Below are 12043 nucleotides of genomic sequence, written 5' to 3'. Positions count from 1 at the left end.
ATTTTGTGAAATTACACCCGACTGGTAATGCAATATATCTCACAACAAATTTATAAAAATACTGAATTTGTATTCCACTTACAGTGTTCTCTCTGCACCCCACGGTGTTATTCTGAAACCAAGAAAAGCTCCCAAAAGTGTATTCGTTTACTATTACTGTAACTGCCACAAGTAACCTCAAAGACCAGATGATTATACATGTAAGTTTATATAGTTGCTTCTTAGTTTGTGCGGTTATTTTACGTATAGTTTGACATCAAGTTCTCATTACGCCTTTGTGTGTGTAGTGTGTATTTGCCTGGCATAGCATGGCTGATCATCACGCTCCAGATAATTGCACTAAGCCACTGTTGTCTTGGCCTTGTACATAACGTAGGCCCTCTCTTTCCTAAAAAGCTTCTCAGCACAGAGGTCGTGTTTTTTGTGCTGGAACGAAGGCGACTGTACGCTACGAGGTGTTTTTGAATGTCTGTGTTTGCCTAGAGTCCCTGAGTGTAAGTTGTTGAGTGCAATAAAATGCTGTGTCCTGTGAGATTTCTCCTGTACTTTTCACCTGGCAGTCTGACTGATTGGATTTGGACTGGATTTGGAAAATGCCTCATTTGCACTTAAATTTAATGCAGTGGATGTGATAAGAATCAGCAATATGTTAGGAATCAAACCTTTTTCATCTGCTGACCTCCGAACAATGACTGCATTTACTCCATTAAATACATCATCAATTCAATTATTTAACTAACGGGAATCAAAAAAGATATGTACACATGAGTTTCCTCCACACTAAAATACCCTCACTGATGGTAAGTGCTGCAGCTGCTGGATTCCTAGTATTAACTTTCATGTGTGCTGCCAGGAACAGCGCGCCTGCAGGAGCTCAGCAGTCAGCACAATTAAGATGTTTCAATTCTGTCATTGTTTCAACATGTGTTCAACTAGTTTTAAAACGAGCACCTGCAGCACATCTCAAAGTTTTGCAAAGTTGTACAGTCGAGCAGGATGTTTTTTCTATCAGGTTTCAGAGCAATTAGTCGCTACATAGACAAACACGTTTTCAACAAGAGTGGGTGAGCTTGTCATTAACATAAAGAATAACAACTGTAATAAATCATTTTAACATATTCAGCTTGTTTTTCTACTGAGATTGATCACATAATGATCAAAGAAAAGTGCATAAATATACAGTTCAGGCAGTATTTGCTCCTCTTTGCTCATACTGACAGAAAACTACACCTCAATCTGAATGAAATCTCTCAAATCAATTTTGTAGAAACATTCAGTTACATTTGAACCCGTAAACACTGAGTAATATGGGTTTTTTAAAAAGATTTTCTTTGGCATAGATGCCTTTATTTGAAAGTAGAGAGATAGGGAATTACGGGAGAGAGAGGGGGGGTGTGACATGCAGAAAGGTCTGACAGCCAGGACTCGAACTGGGGTCTGCTGCGTACATGGCATGCGCTTTTAACCACTTGACCACCTGCACACCTGAGTAATATGTTTTAAACAGGTTATATCTCCAATTCAAATCTTTTCACATTTTTGTAAACCTACTCAAATGAAAGTCAAGGCTTGGCGCTTTAGTGTAGGATAGGGTTGCTCTTTACTGCTTAAGCCATAGAAAACAGGCTAAGAAAAGGTGGTAAATGATGGAGGTCTAAAGTAAAGCAGGTTTCATATGAAGCACCTGCAGCACTTCAGCACCAGGGACAGCTCCACAGGCTGCAGCTGGTAAAAGTGAAGGGAGCTGTCCAAGTGCTGAAACCAGCAAACACGCACTGACTAATAAGGTCATACTTGATCATTGTTTCTCTATCAAACCAACATATTTAAAGCAGAATACCAAACTCATCAACTTTTCCTCTGATACCGTAGCAGCAGACTTTTCCTTTGATCATTTGGCATGTTTTTTTTCCTTTTTCCTGTGTGTGTGAATGTCCAACCAGTAAGTTAGCTGCATTTATACTAATATTAAGACTTTACTGAGAACGGACCTGTTATTTACTATTTGCTTTTCAGCTGTGAAATTAGTTTGATTTTACTGCCATATCCGTTTTAGTCCAAATCAACTGTCACTACTTTTTAACACCTACTCTTGTTTCTTTATGGAATTGTTTGTGTTTTAATGTCATTTTATGAGTCTTATGGTTGTATATGTTTTTATGTTTGTGAGCCCAAGACAAATTTCTGTTATTATGTGATAGACACTTATGTTTATTGAATCTTGAGCACTAATTTGTAAAATAGTAAGCCAACAGAAAAAAGAAAAAGAATCGGTATGAGATTGTGATTCTGCCTGAATTGGGATATTTCCCACCTCTGTTGATCATTGTGAAAGTAGGGAGACATATTTCAAACTTTTCTAAACACTGAAAAAACAACATGGCACGCGATTCAAATTCGAAGTGATTTTTATTTCAGTCAGGCTAAATCGGCTTCATTACCAAAGAAATGTAAAAAATAAAAATAGTACAACAAAGTACATCATTTTACAAATACTCATAATGGAGGTCTGACATATCAGAATAATCAAATAAATTCAAACATGTCACAGTCATAACAAAAATAGAAAAGGTCAATACAGTACATAGAATGCATTAGGAGCTATATGCTTGAAGTGTTTGCTATACCATAGACTTTACAAAATCCTACTAGAAAAAACTCCCAATACCAATGACATAACAGGTTATATAAAATGTAAAAAAAAAAAAAAAGAAAAAAGAAAAACAACAAACGATGTGTGTGTGCGCATTCATACAGGTGCAATCTGCATGCAAATCTGCCTCAGTGTGACAAATGATAAGCAGCTACAGTAAGTGACCGTGTGTGGGTGTGTATGTCGGTTAAAGAAAAGGAAAAAAAAAACGTCTGAGAAAAAGGAGGAATGCGCCTTTATGGTTACAGGTTTCATATAGTGAACACACAGCAGGCTAAAATATGGATCCAGTATCAACATCATCTTAACTTATCAATAAAATCAGTAAGTAAGATGATGCAGCTCGGTTTGATGGAGAAATGATGTGAAATGATTTAGTCTCATGAGCCTGACCTACTACAGTGTTTGCTCAGTGTTGTAGTGTTTTTCCTTAAATCAAATAACGGAAAGAGATGGTTTAAGTAGCGAGGCCAAAAGATTTTGTGCTACTGGCTTAATGAGTCGAGGCCCGAAAAAGGTTTTTTCTTATTGTTGGCATGAGTTTAAGACTCAAAAGTTTTGACCCTCTTTGATTTGTAGCTGGTTTAAAGTGGTGATGAAAAGCTGCATGTCGAGCAGAGTGACGGATCATTGTCGTGTGTCATTTCCTGTGTGGTGATGGACCTTGGCACTGACCGGCTCTCAAGAGAAACCTCTTCATAAAAGATAAATGTTCTGATGGATGAGACAAAGGTACACAGACAAATGCCACTACAAAAGTCCACTAGTAACCAGAACAGTAATATCAATAATAATAATAATAATAATAATAATAAGTATAATAATAATAATAATAATAATACTCCTTGACAACAGGATTCATTTTGAAAATACATTTACAGTATGTGATGATTTTTTTCTGTTCCCCACATTCAGGGAGTAAAAATAGATAATTTGGCAGAAAAAAAACTAACTGGTCTCCACAATCCACACCGTCTTTGAGTGTGAAAGGGTGCAGATAATTAGCTGTGATGCTAATCCATTTGCTCCTGGGAGCTCCCATGGAGACAGCAGTTATTATGGTTACTGCATGGTCTCTGTATCTAGTGTGTGTAACAGTCCAGGAGAGAGAGAGTGTGTGTCTACACTGTATATACGCACGATATTTACTGGTTGGACAGCAAGCCTTGGGGGGCTTTGTAGGCAGGTTGGTAGTGACGGTTTGATCCCCATGCTGACTGGTCTGAGGTCTGTTTTGGTTTCGAGTCCCCCCAGTAGACACTTCTGAAGCTGATCTGCAGTCTGGCTCAGCTACATGTGGACAGAGTCTGACACTCTGTCCTGAGAGAGAGAGAGAGAGGAGGTCTGATGTTTTTTTTCCCAGGAGTGGGGGGGGTCCCGTTGCAGAGGGGGTGGGACTGTCAGGTCTGATGTCACTCAGGGGCGGAGCTCTGGTTCTGCTGGTATATGGAGGCTTTGTCCTTCAGCAGAACCAGGCACAGGTGGCAGCTCCAGCTCCCTGCAAACAAACACAATAGGACCAGACTTGTTAGTGTGAGGGTCAGTGTCGAAATTTAGCGAATGATGACCCCTTGTAAGACGAGGAAACTGCACTTTTTAGTGGAAAACCTTATCAGACACAACACATTAATCAAATCAAGTTTTTTTGTGTCTACTGGGGTCTGTAACCTGAACAAGCTGATTTAGATCATCTTTATCCTCTTCCCAGCTGTGTAGGAGTTTAGCAGTCTGTGTTTGCATTCTGTAATTACGTCTTTATTCATATATTTTTATATATATTTGCTTCAATTTCAGTAGTTGCATTTTCCAGTTAGACAATCGCTCATATATCACTAATTTAAACTAAACAACTATAGTATTAAAGGACTCTAACTTTGCGATGACTGCTTATCAAAAAATGTATCTACAACACAAAACAGCTGTTACCAGATCTGTTTTTTAATATTTCAGGGAGCAATGGAACAAGCAAAAGTTTCCCTCTCTGTTTGTTTTTCCTTAAACTAAATCCAACCTCGGTCATCTGCTAATCTATACACGTGCCAATCTGACGGACCTATGACATCAGACCAGATGGGACGTGAATCATTAGGACGACCTTCACGGCCTCCCTCTTTAACCCCGGACAAAGTGATGAACAGTGCACGTGACTCTTGTTTGCTAAGTTCACTGTCTGCTTACCCTCGGGGGGTTCAGTCATAGGGGGAGTTAGACAGTACATGTGGTAGCCTCGGTCACAGTCGTCACAGAACAGCAGCTGGTCCTAAAACAAAACAAAACAAAACACAACAACATTAAGTTCAGGGTCAATTTCAGTCTGATTAGACCAGAAGAGATTATTGAGCAGGCACAGAATGTGAGACACTTCCTCCCCCACCCACAAAAAACTGGACTAAAAGCCAAACTAAACACTGATTTCATGCACTTCATTTATACTGAGAAGTGACTGCACACTTATTCTAATAGAGCAAAATCACCAACTTGGATTTAAGAACACTCGTTAATAGCTGCAATGCTTGAGTCCATTAACATAATGGTTTGTTGTTTCATTTCATTATAAATTATAAATGTATCTTTCATTTTAAGGCGCCTTAATTCACTTCTTTAAGATTTCAGGTCACATTGATTGTCCTCCTGCTCGTTTTATGTAGGTAGTGTGTCAGTAGTCTGTAGCATGGCGGTAATCAGATATGCTGGGTTTTTTTTTTTTTTTTTAAAGGATTAGACCACATGACACATTTCATCTAGAGGATATTGAAGCTGGCCTTTTCTTTTATTTGTAACAAACCTGTTAACATGTTTCTGCAAGGTCTGTTACATGTTTGACAGTCACATTTCTGGATGGTATCTGAATTTGTCTTGGGGGCAGATAATGTTTGGATAATAATAACAATATGAGGACAAAGACGCTGTCAGTGTGATGACAGAAATCAGCAGAGACGGCAGCTGTCATCGAGGTATTAGACTTTGTTCTAGACGAGACAAAACATGAAAAATCTGCAATGACACAGAGTTCTCCCTCTTGGTTGCATGAACTTTACAGCAACACTGGTCTCTGCAGTCTTTTCTCCAAGTGCTGATACTGCTGCTACTCATTAGGGATTTGGATATTTGTGAGAGTTCCACCAGCGACTGGTGACAAGAAGTAAAAGCAACAAAAGAAAGATGAATTTTTTTTCTTAAGCAGCAAAATCACGAAGGTGCTCACATCATTCTCTGAGGTGCCGCAGACGTTGCAGCACTTGCACTCAATGCACTGCCAGCGGTAGGTCTTCACTGCTGCCATCATCACGGGTGTGAACTGCAGGCATGTCGGGTGGCCTGAAGGAAGTGGGGGACATGAAGGAAATGTTGTCAAATGAGAAATATATAACTGTGACTTGTTCAGATTCAAATGACCGCTTCCTGTAACAGCAACTGTCCAACCACAGCTGAGAAACTGTAACTACTCACAGCAAGACTCTAAAATCAACAACAGAGGACAAAAATTGTAAGAAATGGTTTCAACTGTTTATTGATCCTAATTTGCTGTTTTAGCTGTTTGCTGATAAATCCACTAGAGACAGTTGTCATGTAAACCTCTGAAATCAAGGAGCTGCATATCTGCTGTGTGAGAACAGAAAGCCTGCCAGGTGTAGCAACAGTATCTAAGGCAGGCAGGGCTTAATAAACAATCTGTTAGTAACATAAAGAGATATGACAGGCCCGTACCTGAGCGTCCACAGTCTGAGCAGGATACCAGCTCCTCCGATTGGCCAGTCTTCTGGTTTAAGGTGGAGTCTCCCAGACAGAAGTCGCAGTAATCGTTGGGCAGCGCCAGTCCATTCGGACCCTTCTTAGTTGCTGAGCAGGAGAATGAGTGAAGAAACCGTTAAAACTGTCACTTTAAAACTGAGCTGTCATGGAAGAGCAGCTGAAAATTGTGTTCAGATTAACAAATCAAAGCAGAACTCACTTATTGTGTAAGTGTAGAAAAATATATTTTACAAATATTTGCGCAGCTTAACAAACCTTTTCACGTCCAACAACACCCCTTCATCTGAGAAACTACAGCAGCTGATGATTCATGACCCAAAATTCTGAATGTGTGACAACTAACACCACGCTTTTTAAAAAAATGAATGAATTTGGTAACACGGTGTCGCGTGCAGAAAAGAAAAGCGATGGATTGTTGGGGGGAGAAAAAAAAAAAGATGGATGATATGCTGAAAAAAAGGGGAGAAAAAATGCCAAGAATCCCAACTGTGCAAGCATGTTTCACTCAGGAACATTTGAGTCTAAATCCCAAATTTGGGATTTAAAATTATGAAAATCAAAAAAAATGAAAAGAGCGAGGAAAAAAAAAAAAAAGAATGAGAGAGAGACTTCCCTTAAACAAACACACACATGCTACATCGCATGCAACCAAACCTCCCGCCCCTCTCTCTGTCTCTCTCTCAGCACTAGAGTGTGACTCACTCTTCTGCTCCTCAGGCTGGCGAGGAGTGGGTGGTGCCTCGATCTCCTCGCGGTCCTCGCCCTCCTCCTCTGCCAGGTGAGAGTGTGTATAGTGGTAGCTCAGTCCTGGACGGTTCTTGTAGCGCTTCCCACAGACTGACACACACACACATGGTGATACAAAAGTGTTATGGTCATAGCGGCTATTTCTAACTACCGTCCAAAAAAGCCCAAGGTGGTACAAGAAAACAGCGCCGAACATCACCCCACAACCGGCTTTATTCATGGATTTTTTTTTTCAAGACATGGTTAATTTTTGACTGACGCGATAGTACATACAGCGGAGGTGAGCATTTGCACAGTGAGCTATGGCCAGCAGCAAGTTATACAGCACACACCGAGTGGCATCTCAGGGGGAGAAAAAAACAAAAAAACAAAAATGCATCCAGCAGGGCAACTTTTTCAATTTCTATGTTGTAAGACTTTACTTCCAGACGGACTCTTTCAGATCGCACCATGCATAGCAGACGGCTCATCTTTGTCTTTCAGGGGAAAAAGCAGAAGCCTCTCTTGCCGACATGCATGGCACACACACACACAGGCGCCACAAAAGAAGCTTGTACTCACTGTCGCAGGCGTAAGGTTTGTCCCTCTCCTCCATCGCCGCAGCTGCAGCCTCAGTCTTCTTCTTGCCATTCTTGTCACTTCGACCCTGAGGACCCCACGGAGAGCAGGTTACAGTTAGGAAGTACGATAACACTGTGAGAAAAGTACTACATATTTACATTTTCATGTTCATGTTTTTCCTGACTGCAGATTAAGAAATGGCAATCACCTTGGACTTGCTCTTGCCTCGCCTCTTGGGGGTCTCATCCTCAAAATCTTCGTCATCAAGGTCATCCAAGTAGTCGTCGTGGTCCAGGACTCTCTGCAGGGGGAGGGTCTAGATTAGGTCTCACTGTATTGACTGTATTAACTCTTCCTTACCTTTAAATCATCATTTAGAGTTTGTTGCTTGGCAAGAACTTGATTCTATGTTGTTAAACCCTCCAAACATGTCTGAGGCAGGGTTAGTGTAGACGTGACAGGAAGTGAAGGGAGAGAAAGGAGGAGACAAATGCAAAAAGGGTCAACTATTCAATTATTTTCACACTGTCTCGTGGCATCTGGATTAATTTGTCTCTGAGACTGACATGGATGAAAGGACTTGATAAAAAAAGGCACTTTAAAGACTGTCTTTTCAGAAAAAGTGTCCCTGCTGTCCTGGATAATCCACACATGCTGCTGTCACCTGTTAACAGCTAATAGAAAAAAAAACAATCTATGGAAACTGCTGACAGTGAGTTCTGTTGATTAAACATCGTTTTGTGTCAAATTGGGGTCACAGATGTTTGTTCCTTTACAACGGTGTTAGTTCGGACGCACAGTTTTCTGTTCGAATGCTAAGTTTTGAGCATCCTGACTGGATCGATTTCATCCTCACAAAGGATAATTGGCTGTGGAGTTCATGTGATACGACAATAACTGTTGAACAGCTGTGGTAGTTTGTTTCAGTATTTTATATTAGGTTAAAAAAAAAATTGCGGCAGTCTGCCAGTGGATCTGTGGTTTGGCTTGCAGCTGCGTTGACAGTCTGGAGATCCCAGCAGACAGGAGGAGCAGTGAGAGAGGACACAGTTTGTTGATTTGACAGTTACATCATGTTTAAGGCAGATGGAGGGAAAAAGAAACACATCCCAAGACATAATTTAAAAGAAGAGGTACATTTCAACTGTGGGTAAAGATGGAGAATAAATCACTAAAGGCTATGACTGACTTTGGGGGAAAGAAAAGTGTCAAGCCAGCTTTGAGTCTGACCTTGCGGATACGCCCAGAAGATGTGTGAGTGGTCGCAGAGGTTGCAGGAGGCTCCACAGTGGCTTCATCATTCTCAGGGCCGCGGAGGTCTGATACTCCGCTCCTCCTGTCAAGGGGCTCCCCCTTCAGCAGGGCCTCCAAACTGCTACCATCCACAGCCCCCAAAGTTTCACGCTTCAGTCCCAAGTCCAAATCTGCTACACACATCCAGAAAAATAGTTGTGCTTACACTTCAGCAAACTAATGTGAAAACTCACAGGGCTTTAAGCAGAAACGTACTAAATATATTTACAACATTTTATTGGTCAAGTTGTGCCAGTATGAATGAACCCAACGCCTTCACTGTTTCAGCGGTGGGAAAAGTTCCACCAGATGTGATACCTGCTTTGAGAGAAGGGAAGGCCAAGCGGGGGTCCTCGGGGGGATGAGAACGCCGTTTCTTCCTCCAGCGACGGGCTGGGTAGGTGTACAGCTGCCCTGGAGCTACACCTGATAAGAGGCAACCAACGGGTGAAGTAAGTCTCAGTGTGATATACAGCATTTTAAAAATACCTTGAGAATTAATTGCCTTTTTGTGTCTTAAAGATTCTGTATACCTGCGCTCCGGTGTCTCTTCTCCATCCAGATGTAACAGTTGGACTGAGCCACACCAGTCTGAGAGTCCAGGAAGGGCATGAGGATGCTGCGCTCAGCACACAGACGAGCATTGTAACTGTGACACTGCTCCATGGCATCTCTGTAATACTGCTCTCCCAGCCTGAAATGAGGAAGATGGACATTGACGGGTCAAACACCACAGACCAGGACAGGCTGAAATTAAAAACTTCTGCATAAATATGGCAGGATTAAACTGCTTATTAATGTTTTTTTTTCATTACAGATTCATCAGTTGATTATTTTCTCAATTCCTCTGTTAGTTGTTCCGTCAGGAAAATGTCAGATGATGTGGAAAAATGCTCATTGTTGTTTAGCAAAACCCAAGTATTCAAATGTCTTATTTTGCCTCGACCAACAGTCCACAACAACATAGATTTTCAGCTTACTGTCACAGACTCAAGAAACTCAATAATCACATTTGGGAAGCTGGAGTCAGGTAACAAATTAATAGTAAGCAACTAACTGAACTGAATCCACTTATAATTGCAGCTATTTTATTCTATTTTTATTAATACTATTTAGTTTTTATATACTTGAATTACTCTATTTAGTTATTGTATATAATTATATATATAATATGTAAAAAAAAAAAAAAAAAAAAAAAAAAAAAAGAATTACTTGGAAAAATATCTTTGACCTTTCTGTGCTTCAGGTCTTACTACTGGAGATGGTAGAAAATGTAAACATTCACATTAAAGTTAATCTTAACGTTAAAACACATTATTTGAGTGGTTGTGAGGCTGCAGATATCAAAACTTGTTGGATCGCTCAGACTGGTTTGTGTTTGGTGCAGAGTCTAATCACTGAAAATGGCTCTTCTCAACGAGCCACTGCTATCATCCTCAAACTGTATAATTCATCCATCTCACTTCTTCCACGGCTATACAATATCTTTAACGTTATTATATTTAGCACACAGGAGCAATCTTCGCTGTATGGATGAGGAGTAATTGGGACAGGGGGTAAGTGCCCTTCCTCACTAACACAGTATTTAGTCTCGGCTTCACAATTTGTCGCATTGTTGTAGCTGCTATGAATGTAGCTTTGACTGTAAGATATTAGCCTGAGAAAGGAACACACACACACACACATTTTTTATATGTATGTATATAAATATATAAATATATATATATATACACTGAAATATGACTTGAGTCCGACTCTTCACACGCACAGCTGCGGCGGAGGGAACAAAAGGTTGATTGTTAGCGAGCCTCTCAACAACAAAGCGCCCGCCAAGATGACAGCTTACTGGAGAAAATTAACTCTGCTTCGTCTGCAGGCGGACGACTAGCAACAGTTTGGTGATAATAGTGTGTCGGACCGTGCTCACACAGCCCTGATGAGCCCAGTTGTTGGGTGAATAGCGTCTGAAATGCATCTCCTCGACTCCTCACACAGCTAACAGGCTAACCGCAGCTCCGCGGATAACGTTATCCTCCTGGGACAAACACTGTACAGAGGGACCCGAGGGGTTCACAGCTCTTTATATTCTCCTGCCTTTTACAGCAGCACATTGATTAACCAGTTACACATTCGCCCCCGTATGAGTGGCCTTTTTACTCTCACAAAAAATAAAGGTAAACTTACACTTTAACAACACTGTCGACGGCCGCCGCCATGTTTGCTTGTTGCGGTTGTGTGAAGTGCCACTGCGCATGCGCAGAGCCGAAAGTGACCGTTACTGCCTCCAGCGGTGAAAAACAGGAAGTGTTGTTTTAAGGAGTTATATTCAGTCCTGATTCGATTCAATTGTGAAATAAGATGTACTGAAATAAATAACCATTTAAAAAAAGTAAAACTTATATTTTAAATTCAGTCCATTATTATTATTAAATATGCTCCATTGTTATGAAATAGAATTCATAATTTCATATTTTTTATTTTTACAATAACTTGTTAATTTCACAAAAGTTTATTTCATTATGGTGTTTTTCAGCAGAATGACTCTGTCACTCAGAGTCAGTGGGTTGGACCTGCACGGTGACTGGTTGATCCTTTGCTGCCTTTGGCTCTAACATCTACTATTTATGCTCCATATAAATATGCTCCATCGTTATGAAAGAGAATTCATAATTTCATATTTCTTATTTTTACCATAACAGTTTATTTCATTTTGGTGTTTTTCAGCAGAATGACTCAGAGACAGTGGGTTGGACCTGCACGGTGACTGGGTGATCCTTTGCTGCCTTTGGCTCTAACATCCACTATTTTCCAAAAATGCCTGAGTTGACTTCGGTGGACAACACGCCCACAGCTACGTGCAGCAACTCCATTATGACAAACTACCTTACTATGCCAATATACACTAGCATGAGTACACCCATACTCTCATTACAGTGAGATTCTACTTCGCTCTGAAAGTTAGCATGGCCACCAAGACAACATTTTCGCTTGAGATAGGGAACCAATCACAGAATGGGGAGGCGGGCTCAAGGCGAT

The 12043-nt window shown here is 40.7% G+C and overlaps 1 protein-coding gene across 5 annotated transcripts; it reads right to left on the bottom strand.

Moving 5' to 3' along the window:
- Positions 1 to 2390: 2390 nt before the first annotated feature.
- Positions 2391 to 11230, bottom strand: LOC128363135 (zinc finger protein ubi-d4-like). 5 transcript variants are annotated; one of them, XM_053324048.1, is made up of 11 exons: positions 11192 to 11230; positions 9541 to 9701; positions 9326 to 9433; positions 8945 to 9141; positions 7923 to 8015; positions 7715 to 7799; positions 7109 to 7243; positions 6362 to 6493; positions 5859 to 5971; positions 4832 to 4913; positions 2391 to 4151 (listed from the first exon to the last, which is right to left on the bottom strand). In XM_053324048.1, the coding sequence occupies exons 1-11, from the start codon at positions 11221 to 11223 to the stop codon at positions 4066 to 4068; spliced, it is 1224 nt and encodes a 407-aa protein (XP_053180023.1). In that variant the 5' UTR covers positions 11224 to 11230; the 3' UTR covers positions 2391 to 4065. The 5 variants fall into 5 exon arrangements, with proteins under 5 accessions (XP_053180023.1, XP_053180027.1, XP_053180024.1 ...); XM_053324052.1 differs by having other exon boundaries at positions 7109 to 7290; positions 7711 to 7799; positions 8945 to 9138; XM_053324049.1 differs by having other exon boundaries at positions 8945 to 9138.
- Positions 11231 to 12043: the final 813 nt, after the last annotated feature.

This window comes from Scomber japonicus, chromosome 8, assembly GCF_027409825.1.
Source record: "Scomber japonicus isolate fScoJap1 chromosome 8, fScoJap1.pri, whole genome shotgun sequence".
NCBI classification, from domain to species: Eukaryota; Metazoa; Chordata; class Actinopteri; order Scombriformes; family Scombridae; genus Scomber; species Scomber japonicus.
Note: the sequence above shows the minus strand (reverse complement) of the source record. Positions and strands in the feature narration are given on the sequence as shown.

Excerpts from the sequence above, each read along its gene's own strand:
- LOC128363135 (XM_053324052.1), bottom strand. The coding sequence starts at position 11,223 with ATGGCGGCGGCCGTCGACAGTGTTGTTAAAGT. Across the intron at positions 8,016-8,944 it reads CTTCTGGGCGTATCCGCAAG|AGAGTCCTGGACCACGACGA; the intron begins GTCAGACTCAAA and ends CTCCCCCTGCAG. Across the intron at positions 5,972-6,361 it reads CTCAGACTGTGGACGCTCAG|GCCACCCGACATGCCTGCAG; the intron begins GTACGGGCCTGT and ends CACTTCCTTCAG.